At 38.8% G+C, this 17750-nt stretch overlaps 1 protein-coding gene across 1 annotated transcript; it reads right to left on the minus strand.

Moving 5' to 3' along the window:
- Positions 1 to 9902: 9902 nt before the first annotated feature.
- gdf6a (growth differentiation factor 6a) lies at positions 9903 to 16367 on the minus strand. Its single transcript, XM_083558825.1, has 2 exons — positions 15916 to 16367; positions 9903 to 12487 (listed from the first exon to the last, which is right to left on the minus strand). The coding sequence occupies exons 1-2, from the start codon at positions 16259 to 16261 to the stop codon at positions 11592 to 11594; spliced, it is 1242 nt and encodes a 413-aa protein (XP_083414951.1). The 5' UTR covers positions 16262 to 16367; the 3' UTR covers positions 9903 to 11591.
- Between the last annotated feature and the right edge of the window lie 1383 nt (positions 16368 to 17750).

Raw genomic sequence — 17750 nt, forward strand, 5'->3', positions numbered from 1 at the left:
AATCTGGACTACGTCATAAGCAGAAGAAGGCACTTCCACCATCATTCCATCTCATCATCAGGCTCTTTAATCTTTCACTGAGTGACAACCTGCTGTCAACAAGACAATCCACAAGCCAGTAAAGACTTTTTTTTTTTTTTTTTTCAAATAATTACCTACTGTTTTTAAATTTCCTAATGTTTTAAATAATTACCTACTGTTTTAAGGTAACCATGTCAGCACTGACCACATCATTAGTAGTATGTAAAGTATGTAGACACCTAGACACCCTACATACTTTATTTCTCTGTCTATTCTTTGTGAGTGTGTGTGTGTGTGTGTGTGTGTGTGTGTGTGTCTCAAACAGCTACACAGTTACACAAATACCGATGTTGCCTATGTGTGTTAGCGCAGTCTTTAATTGTACAGTGTTCTGAAGCCGAAGCGGCCAGATGTTTCTGATGTTTTCTGAACAAATTCCAGTAGGCCCTCTTCTTATAACCATCATGTTGTGTTTTAGAGCAAAGGTAAAGTATATCTTTTTAGGATCATGTTATAATACCTAAATCTCACTGAGAGAAAATGGTTTAGAAAAAAAAAAAAAGAAAACTGAGGAGATGTAAATCTTGGAGTGGAGTTCCAGGGAAGGAAAGTCTTATGCAGAGGAACAAGAAGCACATGTAGTTCGCAAGCTACCAGGAAATTGGTATAGTCTCGTATGATTTTATAGGGACCTTGGGCATGCCCTTCAGATTAATTAGGATGTGGAGCACGGAGGTATTTTTTACAGGAAACTAAGTATGGAACCCCTGCCGTCAGCCTCAGGGCAAGAACATGAAGGACTGTAAGTAGAGTTTTTTTTGATGGGGAGAAGCATAATGCAGGTCATATGCACACACACTCACACACACACACACACACACACACACACACACACACAAACACATACACAACTGTGGAACGCACAAATGTATAGGGTATGCAAAGCATCTATTTTAATGAAGTGGTTAGTGTTTATACAGGTATATTTCCTAATTTCTAATATATGCAACTTGAAAGTCAAGACTGAGAAAGCAAACACAATTGCCAAACATGACTGACTGTTATTTTTTGCTTTCTTACCTCATGGTTAAGCTCACTGTAGTGTTAACAAGAGCAGTACATGAAATAAAAAGAAACTTATGAATCTAGTAACACTCATGCAAGGCATTTGTGTTTGTGTGTGTGTGTGTGTGTGTGTGTGTGTGTGTGTGTGTGTGTGTGTGTGTGTGTGTGTGTGTGTGGGGGGGGGGGGGGTTTGCTGTTAAGTATGTGGTGGTGGAGTGCGCTTAGGTTTGAGTAAAGGTAAAATGATGTATACAGCATTTTTTAACCAAAAAGCATAGGCAGTTTGCAAAGTCTGCAAGAAAATATCACCAGCATGCACAGTGTCAGTAAAAAGCAAGAAGAAAGATGTGTTGGTCCTGTCAAGTTCACAAATTCACAGGTAAAATGGGCCAGGGTTTTCAACATGCTCTTTTTTTATTTATGTTTTTTGACTTGGCACACAGGTTTTAGAGCTTGTAGGTTCTTGGAAAAATACCCTCCTGCACTGGAGAAACACCATGTCCAGCAACATGATGGCATTAAACCAAATTGCATATATTATTATTGTTGTCTTATTATTTACTGTATACTGCATACACTACCACTAAACAAAGGTTCCATTTTTACTGAATGTATACATTGACCTGTGTAGGATCATTTGTCCACCCATTAAAATACACTGCAAAAAAAAAAAAAATGTTCACACATAATTCTGTCTGCAAACAGTGTAAACATATTGCACCATTATGACCAAGAGTACAGGCATGTCACCGGCTGCAAGACATAAACACTCGAGCCATTTTAAGTGGCCAGGACACAGTAAGAGGATAGTGTTGCTGCTGTGAATGCACACTCATAAAATCGACATGTCTCTAAATCCGCTTTTATTGGCATGATCCTGTGCTTTTAAAAGTCTTTGTTTGTCTGTTTTATGATTGTTATTTTAAAAGTTTTAAAAGTAAGCACGCCATTCTCCAAAGGCTTTTTTGTACACACATAGAACTTCATAAATATTATAGGTGAGTATAGGGCTAATAAAATAAATAAATAAATAAAAATAAGTTTTGATTAAAGAACAATAGCAATCCTGTTGGATCCCCATTTGGACCATCAAACCACAATACCACAATACTAGACTGTTCTTTATAATTAGTCAAGAAATCATAATGTCTGATAATTACTTACAAATACGGTGTAAAAAGTAATGGAGAAAGTTATCCAAAATATTCTACCCTTGACTGTATTCAAGGAAGAAGGCAAATATTTTATTTGATTAAATTAAATCTTCAGCAGATGCTAAATTATTCAATTTCAGTAGCACTCGAAAAAAATAAACACTTATAGTACCTTATATAGGTACACTTTATTCAAGAATTAGTTTAATGAACTGTCTGTTGTATATATATATATATATGGGTTCTATGGGTAGCCTGGCAGTGACTGGCACTTTGGCAAGTCATACACACCAGCTGCCTGTTGATGGAGCCAGAGGGAATTCATGTTTCACCTGTCTAGCTGGCATCCTTTAGCAGTCTAGGCAAAAATAAGCACATTACAATCTCGATTCTAGACCAAACATTTGGACATGTTATATATTGAATAATACAGACTTGGTGTAGTCTATAATATAATGTATGCCCATAGTCCATAGTCTCCCATAATTATATTCAGGACAATTTTACAGCACACATGACTTTGGTGTTCCCCTTTTTGGGTTTCTTTAATTCTTTTTCTCACACTTTCTGCTTTACGAGCATCCTTCTCACCCTCCCCACCGCCACCCCGTTAATGAGATATGCCTGTCAGGGGGCATCCTGCTGGCTAGGGCCAGCGTATTGCCTTGGAGCAAGATGAGGAGGAGTAGCCATCCCTGATCAGCCTGGTTGGAACTCTGGAATGCCCCCTCCTCATACCAAACCCACCAGGAGCCCTGAAGCCTGCGCCATAATCCCAGGGCCTGTGGGAACTCTCACCAAGTCACTTCAATGAGTCAGAGCAAGAAAAGTTCAACCACTCCAACATCCATCCTTTCCAACCTCATTATGATCAGTCTCTCTTCATGTAGGAAATCCCTCCTCCCAGACCTGCCTCTGTCCCACACATCAAGGAAAAAAATGCTCAGGAATCTTAGAAGCTATTAGATCCAAACCTTTTGTTGAAGTAGGTATCAAGCTTTTATAAGAAAGATAAGGAAACTTCAGTCTCCGCCTTATCACCTGATCACCTCTATGTTTGATTTGTGTGTGATCAGATTTCCTTATATCTTTCAAATGTCATGTTCAATAAAGTAGAGAGCCCTCCAGTGCAGAGTCTAAGTAGCAGGCTGTTGCACCACAATAGACATTTCTAAAGACTTCTTTAACAATACACATGGGCATTTAAACATCCCAATGTTATGAAACATTATCCATTAATATAGGCTTGTTTAAGGATTTTAATAAGAATAATGAAAAGATTCACTGCTGTTCTGGAATTTTAATGATTTTATTTATCTTTTACTTCTTTGTTTGCCTTGGTTTGTTTTAAATTTTTACTACTTTATTTAATCAGTTGAGCTTAAATGTTTTTTCCCCCTCAAGAGCCTTTTATTAGCCTCTGCTGTTGTGTAAGGACACAGTATACTCCACAGATCTCAGCGACTGAATGTCCATTCTGTTAAATACAAGACGATGATCATGTACCCCTAAGGAATCAAAACATATTGATTTAATATTAAACATAATTGATCAGTAGGCATCAAATGTGTGCAGCTATGGAATTATATCTTAATTGATATTATAACTGAAGCAGTTACTATATAGATATAGAAATACAAATATGCATATACTATATATATATATATATAGTCTTCACTTTTTAAACATTATTTCACGTTTCATTAAAAACATTATTAAAGCCTTTTTCATGTCCTTCTCAAATTATTCACGTGACTTCTGTCTACATACATACACACATTATTATTTGGCGTTGTTGCTTAGTCAAACCTGAACCTATATATGTAGACGTGTAATTTACAATGTATGTAAATTAAACTTTTCCTTGCAATTCTAAAAGGCGCAATATAAGCTGTATGATTTCACTGGGACTTGCATTCCAATCATCTTTTCTAATGTAGACAAAGAACTCATTTGCAAAGGCAGGCTGGTTATGGAGTACATTGCCTATCCTCCTTCTGCTGCCCTGTCTTCTGTTGTCCATAGACCCCAGCCTGTCCTCGTCTGTTTATCATGGAATCTTGTAAATAGAATCAAACATGAAAGGAAGAGTGCTCATGAGAGCCCTTTAGGATTGGGTGGAAATGTGACAGTTCTGGAAACATTTAGCCTGTCATAGTTCCCTGCACTCTTCAAAGAGGAGCTGAAGGAATGAATTAATGTTGCTTCTGTACTAAACATCCTTCCCTTCCCTCACTCCCCCACCACACACACACACACACACACACACACACACACACACACACACACACACAAACTCCTCTTAGGTCATGTTGCAGATTATGATCAATAAAATGTGTGCATGTGTGTGAGTACATTCATGTGTGTGTTGTCTAAATAGAAGTGGGTACATATACACACCAACAGTCTCATTTATAGTTATAGACTTTACTGAGTTACTTTAGTGCGTGGCATAGCGAGGTATATAATTGTTTGCCATTGGCCAGTAAGAGAAAATATTTGTGTGGTCTCTTTCTTTCAGATGCATTTCCAGACACTATCCCTCTTTCTAGTGACCTGGGAACTGATGTTCTAGTTCAGTCAACTAGAATGTGTATCTTCCACTATGCTTTAATGAACCTAAAGGTCAAGAGGGGTAATTTACAGCTAAACATTGGGATGGACCCACACACACACACTCACGCACACACACCCACATTCACCTACAAACGCACCCCTTAATAGACATGGACACTTACCCACAAACCTTCTCACAAAGAGAGGAATGCTGTTTGCTCACTTCATTCATCCATGTAAAAGCACTATCGGAGCAGCAGAGCAGACAGTCCCTCTGTTCCACAGCATGTCCAGCCATCACTACACACACACACACACACACACACACACACACACACACACATTTACACATACCTAACCATCACAAAGAGAGATGCCACTTTCCTTTTCACAATGCACACCCCTAAAAACTCTCTAGCACCATACACACGTTACACACACACACTTCACTTGCCACCTTTGTATCACATGAAAGGCATATGGTTACTGCCATTTGATTCCATAGCTGAAAGTGCTTTTCACTTAACAGCAGTTCAGAAAGAGGTCATACTTCTGCAAACAGAAATATTGGACCAGAGGAGCTTAGTGTCTGGTGCGTAACGTGATGTGAGAGACAGGAAAACAAGAGAAAAGCAAAGATCAGATAAAGTACTAAATATCTGCCCAAACAGATACAAGAATGCATCACAACTGAAGAACCAAATGATAAACTGATTAAACTTGCCACAGTGCATCATTTAAAGGATTAAATAAAAGTATTCGGGATAAATGTCAACAATGTAGTAATGTACACAATCATTCCAGAGTCCTGCTTCAGTTTAAATTACTTTAACCATGCACAAATCAACTCAAACACATTTTTGACCACTTTGAAGAAAATATCAGAACTGTCTGCCCCATTTTTATTGGAAACACAAGGAGCATGTGTTCAGGTCACAAAGCCCTGGTCGAACAGAGCTATCTAGTCTTGCCAGGCCCCATTGTGTGTGTGTGGTAAATGATTAATGTCAACTGTTCCTCCTCTGACCTTGCTGGTTAAATGACTCATACCTGACAACTCACAATGATTAGCTTTTAGAAAGAACTGTTATCTGTTATCAACCCAGGGACACTCTTAGCACACACTAGCATGCTGGGTATGCAAATTAGCTGAGGAGCAATCCACTATGTAACTTGAACCTAATTGCAATGCTTATTTTCAATAATCAATGTCGGGAAAAATGTACAAACAAACAAACAAATAAATAAAAAGGCCATTATTACATTACAAGATGGATACAAAAAATGGGGGACATTGTGATGGTTCTCCAAAAGGTAAAAGTGTCAAATTTACATTTCAAGCTAATGGTTTTCTCAAAACATTGTGTCTAAAGTTTTTATTACTGGATAAGAAACATTCTGTATCTGTTAAGGAAAAAAGCTATGAATATACCTGAAGAAAGATATTCAATGGACACACCAGCAAAATAAATCTGAATTCTCTGTTATGTTCTGGATGCTATTTAAAAGTGTATTGATCTTAAATATTTAATAAGTAAGAAGAGTGTATGCACTTAGATTTTGCCTAAGAGATCTCCAATTATAAAGCAATAGCGGCATATCTAGTGTGCAGCCCCATCCATGCTAGGACAGGGCATCATTTATAGTAGTTTTTTCTATAGTATAGTTTTTTTAGCATTAATATATTTAGTCAGATGCAAGCAACTCTAACATCTGTTATTACCAGATATTAATATGTTTCAGAATACCATTAGAAAATTTGGGGAAAAAAAGTTATAATGATGAGCAGTGCATTACTCACTACTTTCCTCAAAAAATACATGCAATATGACTAGCTCCCAGACAGAAGCCTACAAAAACACATCCAGTTAAACTCATGTGTTTGTTGTTTGTATGTTAGCGTGTGGGGGAAGGGCGTGAATGCGTGTGGAAATGCTTTCTTGAATGGAATCATTGAGTTACACCATAAATCTGTCCCTCATCAGGAAGACAAAATGAAAAGCCACCCCCAGCCCCCATCATAAAACATCTGTAACAGCTCCATCCGCCACTAAGGCGTAATGGGGTAATTACGGTGAGGAGGGCTGGGACTGCGCCAAAGCCCACATGCCCCTCTTTTGTACATCTCCCCGTATATGTACCATTGCTACCCAGCACCGCATTACTGCAGAGTTGTAAAACTGCAAACATAGACAGTTGCACTCTGGAAAACCCGACCCAACTCTTCATGAAAACAATGTCACCTCACACAAACATGAACCTTTGCCCTGGGAGCAGCCTCTAACTTAATGCCAGGCCAGTTCATCTGATTTGAGAGTGCATAATTAATGTCTGATCTTTATTAGGAGGCCATAGCCTCAGCTCGGCATTCTCCACACCTTGTAATCAAGCATAATTGAGGTTAATCGTATTGCGCTCAGCTGAAACGCAAGACAGGTAAGCTGCAGTGCTTCATGACTAATGGATGGTGCAAGCTTATAGGGCTGTGACCTTTTGAGACACCCCAGGCACCATTTTTAAGTGAAAGCTGTGCCTTTACAGAGCCCTATAGGTGTCTGTCAAGACAAGCCACCAATCAACACCTGCGATCAGGACCTCAGCCCACCCCACTCCTGTGCTCTTGGAGGGTCTGTTTCTCACTAGCTCCCAGCTTCAGCCCCGTGTTTGTTTTTCTCAGTAGATTATTTTACAAGACAACTTCAAATGTACCATTGTTCCTTCTGGCATAAGCTTGTTTTTTGAAATATAGCAGTCCTGGAGGTGCCCGACATACTCTCTAAGGGGAAGAAAACGCAAAAAGATGGTGAAGTTGTATTGAAAGTGACTGTTCAGTTGGAGGACCAGATGGAGAGGTCATGTCCCTGCCCTGTCCCTAAACAGCACCATTGTCCGAGCCACTGTGCAAATTTACCCCTCTCTTAGCACACACTTTAACTTACCCTCAGACAAGACACCACTTTACAACAGTAACGAATCTCAAGCCATTGTTCTTAAGTGCTAAACTGAACGCTGCTTCCAGAAAACAAATTTGACCAACCCTTAAGAAGATGTCCAGATAAACAAACTATCTCACTGGACAGGTGTGAGGCATTGCCAATTCATTCGCATTTTAAACAGGTACTTAGTCTTTATCACAACAATCCCTAGTAATTGTTTTTCTTTTCTCTGACATCAGCAAAAAAGTCTGAATTTTTCCATCCAAGCTTAGTCAGATTTAAAGGCCATGATAGTGATAACGAGGTAAAAGAAACTGCTTGTGCTTTCAAAAAGGCCTCCAGAGTGCATGGAGTAATATGATTAACAGGTAAACTAAAGCCCAGCAGATTTATCCTTTCAATAAAGCCTAGGCTAGCTTGGGGCAATAGCCAGGAGCCTCCTGCTTGCTTCTGTGGAGAAAGGAGAAGGCCAGCAGATGCCCCATTAGATGAATATCCCGTTTGTCTTTTGTTATCCTTGCACCACTCCATCCTGTGTTTTTCTCTAATGAGCAGCTGCCAAGTGCATTTCCGTGAACATCACTGTCCTTGCTGGAACAGAAGGTTCATGTAAGAATAAGCTGTGTACATATGTGTTAAAGTTTCTTAAATATTTTAAAGACCTAACCCTCCAAGCCTGATTGTAATTATAAAAAGTTTTACTTAAGACTTGTGCTTCGGCTTCACAGAGTTCAAACCGTCATCTGGCCTGATAGCCTACCACACAGATGGGTTATGTCAAAAACATTCTTTAAATCTGAACTGGAAATGATCTGTCCCTCTGCCAGGCATCTGGTTGTAACTTTTCAAGACACAACATTTAAATAAACAGCAATGTCTTTAGACATTCCCGGCCAGAGGGAGACTAGGGATGTGCCATCTCTTCATAAATGCACAGAACTCCAGAATGCACTAAGAAACTGAAAATGATAAACTTCGCTGTCTATTTTCCTAAACACTCTTGAGATATCCAGCATTCCTGTCTCAGTGCACTCTTCAGCAAACACAGACACTATTCATTATTTCTTAATCAAATCTGGAGTAAAGACAATGAAATTCCGGTATACAGTGTTTTCTGTTCTGGAAATAGAAATGTAAACACGAGTTTTGCGAGAAAACATATGCGTGTTTAAATTAAGATTTTGGAACAATCCTTCTCAGCTTGTCTAATAAAACCTCAGAACAAAAATTTTTTTACAACTATCATTATATATAAAATAGGATTTGAAGCTTGAACGAATCAATGTCTAGGTCTTCATTTTTTATAGCATTTCTGAACTGAGTACTAATTAGTTATTTATTCTGGAATGTGTAGATTTACTGGTGATGAGTTTTGACATGAACCCCTTTACCACGCATGATGCCTTTACCATCCTTATTATAATGGGGAATTTCCGTCACAACTGTCAGTTTCCGAGGATATTGTAAAACCTTCATTTAGCAGGTTTTTTCTTGACTCACCAAACATGTGTACGGTGACATGATACTGTACTGGTGTGTGGACAACATATGCCATTTTAAAGCAATTTCTAATTGCTTCCAGGCCAAGTCCAGCCACCTATATGGAAGCAATCCCTGCTTTTAAATCTTTTCATCTGAAGATTGGGAAACATTACAGTGTTAAGAAAACTTGACCTGTGGATGGTTAATTCATTGAAAAACAGCCTGTTGATCGTACATGCTGCCTCATAGTGCTGACAGCTGCTGGATTTCTCTCACAAGGCCATATGCTGTGAGGTCACTGCACAAGGTGCAGAATGGTTTACAACAAAAAAAAGATTTAGTTATCTGAACTGCCTGGACTGACTACTGGATGTTGTAATGACAATTCAGTAGATAACATGTTGCCCATAAAATTAAATTTTATATAAAAAAAAATAATTTATAAATTAAAAAAATAACAAAGTGGAGAGAAAATTGTATATAAATGTATATAAAACCACTGTATATCAGGTATGATGTCACAAAATGTAGTATTTAAAATAACAGATCATGTAATATTTGTGTATATTGAACACTATTATATGTAAAAAGAATCAATTTAACCTAGACAGTGTACACAATATACGGTGATCATAGATATGTACTATTCAGAAATAAAGGTAAAAAAGTATTCAGTTTTTGTGTTTTGATGAGCCACTAGTGACACAAAGATAACTTCTTTTCCGTTTTATTAGTACAGTAATAGTGTAGTAATCTCCATTGATATATTGTATATAGAACTGAAAAAGAAAATCTCTTACACTCTAACTGAATGCACCTCAAAACTTCAACTCTATGTCATAATGAGGTAGACATCGATATTGGTATTTCCACCCTCAGCAAGTACTGAATACAATTTTAAATTATTAATTTGTATCACTGTAAGAAATACGAGATTATCATGACACTGTACATCACAAATAATAAAAAATAATTATAGAATAGAAATTATAACGATTTGAGTGCATTTTAAAAAAATGTACATTTACAAAAACAGAAAGCGTGGCTGGTCATTTCTCCACTCCTTGCCCCCTTTTCTTTTTTTTTAACTGTACACATATTTACAGCTCAAAATAAGGAAGAACAGTGCATTCGAAGCTAATGTGCATTTAAATAAAATCTTGCTCGAGTCTCTTTTCCCTCAGCAGTGGGTCAGGCGCGGGGAAAAGGCTCCGGACAGTCCGCTTCTGTCAAGTGCATTTCGGGAATACGCGAGCGCTGGGATCCTTTCTAATTTATTTCATTTTTTCTTTCTTTCTTTCTTTCTTTCTCTGAGATGTCTTTTTGCAGGTCCACCCTTTTGCTGTCTCCTGTGTCCAACATGAGCTTGTTTTGTGGACTTTATAGCAGGTATCGTGACCCCATGCGGTAAAATGTATAGGCACTTCGAATTTGTTTTACCTAAATTTGCCCAAGTGGATTTTTTAAAACACATTTTTATTTCTATGTAAAAAAAAAAAAAAAAAAAAAAAACTTTGTCTTTTAGCTCATGCATGGTCTTTTACATTCTCTCTCTCTCTCTCTCTCTCTCTCTCTCTCTCTCTCTCTCTCTCTCTCTCTCTCTCTCTCTCTCTCTCTCTCTCTCTCTCTCTCTCTCTCTCTCTCTCTCTCTCTCTCTCTGTCTGTCTGTCTTTTCCAAAGAAGTTTAGTACATTGCAATTTCAGGTTTAATATTTGGCAAGTTTACACTCAGCACCGGATCTAATCAGGTCAAGTCGGTGTAATAATAACGCTTGGCGCACACCGTGTTCGAAAGCAGGACGCATTCGAAAAACGACCACGTGATGCGCACCGGACCGCAGTGAAGCACAGTGAGCTCAGACACACCGTTTTACTGGCTGCGTTTGAACAGGTGCCCAACACCCCATTCCTTTCAGTCCGCATAGATAATGGAGTAACAAAATCCCCAGTGAATCCTGTCCAGACGGTTATGCACAAAACCTGGCTTTTGTTACCTTAGGCTACTTGCCGGAGACACAAGAAAATCCTAGTTTAAGCTTTTTTTTAACGCGTTTCGATAAGTGGCTGATGGAAACTGCTTAGGCACTGTGCAAGCTCGAGTATGTTAATCTAATGTAAATAGGGATGCGTCCCATTATTTAAAATAAATCCTTGCAGAAAAAAGGGGTCGGTGCCATAGTGATGATAGTTTGAAGTTCACGTAAAAAAAAATAAGATAAGCATGATCAGACTACAGGTTATGGCAAGAAATGACAGGGAACGCCTTTATATTTTTGTTGTTGTTTGCAAGAGCCTTTAACTCTATGCTGGACACGGATTCGAGTTCGGATGGCCTCGACTTCAAGTGTGTTTAAGCGTAAATTCCCGTCGTGCATCGCTACCTGCAGCCGCACTGCTCCACCACCATGTCCTCGTACTGTTTATAAACGACGTTATTGCCGGAGTCTATGTACAGTATGCTGATGGGGCTTAGTTTGGTGGGCACGCAGCAGCTGGGCGGCGTGCTGTTCGGGTCCATAGAGTTCATGAGGGTTTGGATGATGGCGTGGTTTGTAGGCTCCAGGTGCGACCTGAGCGGGAAGTCGCACATGCCCTCACAGTGGTACGCTTCGTAGTCCAGGGGCGCGATTATCCAGTCGTCCCAGCCGAGCTCCTTGAAGTTCACGTGTAGCGCCTTGCGGCTACACCTCGACTTCGACTTCTTGCCGTGTCTCTTGCCGTGGCGGCTGCTCAGCGCGGTTCTCCGCCTCCGACGCGCTTTAAATTGCATCCCGGTGTCCTGCTCGGAGCCGCGAGATCCTCGAGCCGACTTGATTTTTCCGCGCATCTCGTTGAAAAGGTTCTCTCTCTTTCGGGAGCGCGCATACACCACCAGGATGGCCTTCTCACGCTGCGCACGGCCGCGCCTGTCAAAGCCTAGTGACCTCAAGTCCTTTTCAGCATCGGACTGACCCACTGTGACCTTGAGCTTCACACACAGCTGACTCGAGTGAGTTGGAGACAGTCTGCTTTTAAACATATCCCACACGTCCAAAACCTCCCAGGCCGGGTTTCGTGCGTCGCGCAGTCCCACGGAGACGCTGGAGCCCAGAGACCTGTCCGAAGCGCAGGACACCAGCTCTATGTTGTAGAGGCCTGACGGAGAGGACATCGCGTCCTCTGGGGGTTTACGGAGAATCCTTAGTTCTGCTCCCACCAGCTCCTCTTTGTCCGAGAGAGTGGAGACATCAAACACATATTTCTGTTTTCGCAAAGGGGAATGCGAGAGTTCGTCTGCAAGATAGAAAAAAAATAAGAAGAAATTGAAGTCAGCTTTTGAAAAAAGAAAAAAAAAGAACACGTTTTGTTAATAAAAAAAAAAACTATTATATATTGTTATTGTTATTAAATCACTACTTCTACTATTGTTATTATTATTATTATTATTATTATTATTATTATTATTATTATTATTATTATTATTATTATTATTATTTTGACTGTGGGTCGCCTTGTTATATATTTTGTTATATTATGTTATAGCTCTTTTTCATTAAAATCACTAATGTGTGTGTCAAGTTAAATCTGCTGAAAACAGTTTATCAGCTGATTATTATAGGCGTAAATAACAAAATAATAAAAATAAAACATTTATGCACCTTTCCAAATAAACATGGACCGATATTTACTGCCAAATTCTACCGGTTTCGTTTTGTATATTGTGATGCTTAAAAGGGAGCTGTACCATTTCGACCACCTGGTAAAAAAAAAAAAAAAAAACGAAATGTGTGCAGATTAACTAAGAAATGAATCCAAAATGTCACATTGACCTGTTATGCTTTAACTGGAGACATTTCTTGAATGCGCTGATGGAGAGACTGCGCAAAGCTGCAAGAAAAATGGCCCAGTGGAGTCGGGATTGTAGCCGAACAACACACACACACACACACTTCATGCTCTCTCTCTCTCTCTCTCTCTCTCTCTCTCTCTCTCTCTCTCTCTCTCTCTCTCTCTTTCTCTCTCTCTCTCTCTCTCTCTCTCTCTCTCTCTCTCTCTCTTTCTCTCTCTCTCTCCAACTCTCTCCGGAGGTCTGTCGGAGGCCTAGTCGCACATTTGCGGCATTTATCAGACGCACATAACCACAACGAGCAATGGCATGAAATTCGTGTGATCGTTTTGACGAAAGAAAGATCAGTTCAGACTAACCTGGGAAATCTTAACAACGCGCAAAAAACAATATAACCACATTCCATACTGATGTACAGCTCAACCAGACCCATTGCGTTTAATCACAATACATTATAATTCATGTTTTTGGTCAAATGATAAAAAACACTATGCGTGCTCAAGTTTGTTCTTAATGTAAATAAAAGAAACTCCTGCTTTTTTCCCCATCCATTCTCCCCGTCTATGTGCGCGAGCGCGCGCGTGTGTGTGTCTTTCTGCACAAGTTGCATCATTAAAGCAGAAGAAAACGGTGTGTTTATCTCTGTTGCTATGCGCGTATGGCTTGCATTAACTTTTAAGACTTGAAATAAATCGAATACAAAGTCAACAAATAATTAACAGTTCTGCACCCCCAGTCCCCCCCCCCTTACAGACTTCAATGCTTATATTTCATGCTCTCTGCCAACGATAACATTTTCGGTGCAAAAATGCGTTGCTTGATTATTCTGACTGTAAAAGTTATTGCACTCGTGTTTGCAGAGTTGCACAGGCAATACACGCCTTGAACTGGGAACTGAGGACCGCCAGAACAGCTTTTAGAAGATTTAAAAAAACTGATAATCGAGCTTTAGACAAACAATTCCTCTACTGTCCAACTTACATCCGTGCGCATTTTTGTCCAGATATAATTTGGAGAGAGGGAGAAAGAGAATGAGCGAGCGAGCGAGCGAACGAGAGAGAGAGAGAGAGAGAGAGAGAGAGAGAGAGAGAGAGAGAGAGAGAGAGAGAGAGAGAGAGAGAGAGAGAGAGAGAGAGAGAGAGAGAGCATCTGCGTTTTAATGAGTTACTTCAAGTGCCAAAAGTAATTTTCATACATTTCATCCGCTTGTTTTTGTTCTTGCAACTATAACGATGTAAACTTCTCTGGGAAATACTGTTTTGTTCTGTTTTTAAATCGATGTCGTTATTTATATATATATATATATATATATATATATATATATATATATATATATATATATATATATATATATATATATATATATATATATAATTATGTGTTCCTTGTAATATTTAAACGCTCCCCTGTGTAAAAATAATTGGTCACACCAAGTACTGAATAAGGTGCACCGAGCACAGCATAATTTTATTGTTTATTGTAAATTAGTTTAATTTATTCCTGTGCCATCTAAAACAATTTATTCTGCTTTTTTTTTTACTTTCCCATTTGAAGACACTACATTTTAACTTCCCCATTTGTATGCATTAAACAGTCCACTAGTATCTCACTGAATGCAGTATGTTTTAATATGCAACAGAAACCTTGTCAAAATATGTATTTATGGCGTCTGTCTTGTGTCCGAAAAGAAAGGCATGCAGTGGTCACATCACCACGCTTTAAAAACCTTTTCTGTAGTTGTCCGAAAATAGCTAACATGCAAGCAGAAGGTAGAAACTGGACCAAAAAATAGCTTTCATTGAATTTCAAATCAAAATTACAGAACAATATGTGTTTAGAATGGGATTTAACTTAAATAATAATAATAATAATAATAATAATAATAATAATAATAATAATAATAATAATAATAATATTAAATAACGTGTGTCAGCCTATAATAATTAATCAGCCTAACTACTATTTTGCACAGTACCGATAACTGCTTTAACAAATCCACTGCCATGAATAAATATTTCTAGAAAATAGAACATTTAATCTAATTTAATAAGGACATTTATATACGTGCGTAGAAGTGCTGCTTCCTACTGTACTTTACGCAATTTTAATTAATTGAACATATAGATAAACGGAAATAAAGTATATTTCACTGAATGGTTTTGCAGTCCTCCTGAAAAGCTGTTAAAAAAGAAAACGTATTATGTTTATACAAGTTCATTTCAGTTAATTGAGGTTATAATAAAGACCTACAGTCCATCTGAGCACTGATAATCCAACACTGGACTTTGCAGTTACTCTCCAGTGTAATGCGAAATTAGATGAAAACAGGGGTTTTGATCAAATGTTAGAGGAATGATTTATTGCCTTAATTTAGAAAAACGTCCCAAAGAGGACTTTATTGGCGTGGTATTTTGGCGTCAAAGTAAACCCGGTTTAAATAGAACTATACGCCCCAAAAATATGAGGCGGAGTTACAATTAGGTCTAAATTGTTCCCTAAAGTAAAAGGTTCATGCTAGTGATAAAAATTTGTTAAAATGGAATTTGAGGTTTATAAACTTGATCCAATTTTATTTAACGTTCATTGGCATGTTTGTGTTTTTAATCGTTTATTTTCCAGTCTTCCTGGGGTTTTTTTTGGTTGTTGTTGTTGTTTGTTTGTTTTTTGGGGGTTTCTTTTTTGTTTTTTGACAAAACGTCAGTCCAGTCTTGCAACTATGAAAAAGACATCCAAATTGAAGCAAAATGTTGTGCGCAAAAGGACGAAACTCTTTAACTTGGAAATGCGCAAAAGAAGCGCCTTCTCCCATTAGAGCGCAATCAGAATGTTGAACGCACCAGAGTTCCGTGTGAATGCATAAAATAATTCGACAAACCTTTTCCCCTGTCTACAAAACTCGTAATGGTATTTGCAGACTTGGACGAGCGGAAAAAGCTCGCGTTAAGCCCCAGCTTTTCAGCGGCAGAGTAAGTCCTGTATATGGAGAGCATGTATTCGTGTGGCACAACCGAGTTCTTAAAATCATCTCGTCCACTTAGACCGGGGGAGGACGCAAAAACATCTTTAAGAAATTTGGGTGACCTTTGTCCATCATGTGGGCTCCTAGACCCCCTGTTCCTCTTCGGCCCCGACGAAGGAACGATCGCGGCCGAACGGGTGCACGGTAAACTCCACAGAAATACCAAGAGCACGTACAGCGCTAGGCTTCGAAAGGCGTCCATAGCGGCGGCGTCCCAAATGTGCGCCGAAGCCTTCTCCACAGTGAAGCCGGCGTTTGGTTCGCGTTAACTCGCAGGCGGTGTGTGCTCAAGAACAGCAAGTGACGCGCGCTCGCTTTGCGCTCTGCGTACGCACCGACGAAGAGGTCGCCGGAGCCGCTGGGACACGCCCACCCGCCGCGCGTCCACACAATTATCGGAGAAGCCTCTGCCCACTTCTGTCCATCTCCACACTGGGACTGGGAGAGAAACGCGCACGAAGGAGGGGGAGCCGCAAAGCCTCGGGGCGACGTTGGGCCGAAATTACGAGCGGACTAACATAACTGACAGGGGTTAACATGTCGACACAAAACATTCACAGATCTGTTGCACCGGCTACAGCTCAGCTTAAAGACGCTGCCATGCATAAAGCTTTATGCAAATATTTGTGCGTGTGTTACTTCAAACTGCAAACAACCCATTTCTGGTCTTAAGAAAAAAAATTAAATAATAATAATTGCAACCTGCAATTTTGGTGTCATTAATAACCCTCTAGTTGCTATACCGCGTCTATATGTGTCTGTGTCTATAGGTTTCTGTGTCTATAGGTTTCTGTGTCTATAGGTGTCTGTGTCTATAGGTGTCCAGCCCAAGCCTTTAACATATAAAATGATAAATAGTCTATTAGCAATACACCTCACATGGATTTATATTTACACTGTTTATGGGCAGCTGAACAGTGGCCTGAAAAGCCATTTACACTGTTGCGTTTTCTGGAGCTGTACTGCCCCCTATCCGTTATCTACTGACAGAATAAAGAAATCTGAAATATGCCGAAAGAATGCATTTGCAAAACTAATTTAACAGGGACTTCATGCTGTAATTTTGTAATTATGCAATGCAATTTACTACTGGTTTAACTATGATGTATCATGTTGCAAAATAGCTGTAAAGAGACAAGAAAACAGTAACACAAACAACAACAACAACAACAATAATAATAATAATAATTATTATTATTATTATTATTATTATTATTATTATTATTATTATTATTATTATTATTATTATTATTATGTATGCATTTAACCATTAGTTAGAAACCTTCTTCAGCATTAGGAAGTTTCATATTAAACAAAGGCCGGTCAACAGACAAGCACAAGAAATCTAAAGGATGTGTGGATATAAATGCCCAAATAATCCCCATCTATAAATATGTTTAAACATCTACACACACACACACACACACACACACACACACACACACACACACACACACACACACACACATATATATATATATATATATATATATATATATATATAGGGCAGGAGAGGTAATAATAATAATACTTTTCAGTATGTGACTTATATATTATATATTATAATAGACATGACATAATAATATGACATAAGATAATTTACATAATACAGCATCCATTTAAAATAGACTCTCTAAGATGGCTGGCATTCATATGTACAAAAAAATTTTTTTTTACTAATATACTGTGCT

The sequence above is a fragment of the Silurus aristotelis genome (assembly GCF_946808225.1).
Source record: "Silurus aristotelis genome assembly, chromosome: 1".
In the NCBI taxonomy this organism is placed as follows: Eukaryota; Metazoa; Chordata; class Actinopteri; order Siluriformes; family Siluridae; genus Silurus; species Silurus aristotelis.

Excerpts from the sequence above, each read along its gene's own strand:
- gdf6a (XM_083558825.1), bottom strand. The coding sequence starts at position 16,261 with ATGGACGCCTTTCGAAGCCTAGCGCTGTACGTGCTCTTGGTATTTCTG. Across the intron at positions 12,488-15,915 it reads TTTTGTAGACAGGGGAAAAG|ACGAACTCTCGCATTCCCCT; the intron begins GTTTGTCGAATT and ends TCTATCTTGCAG.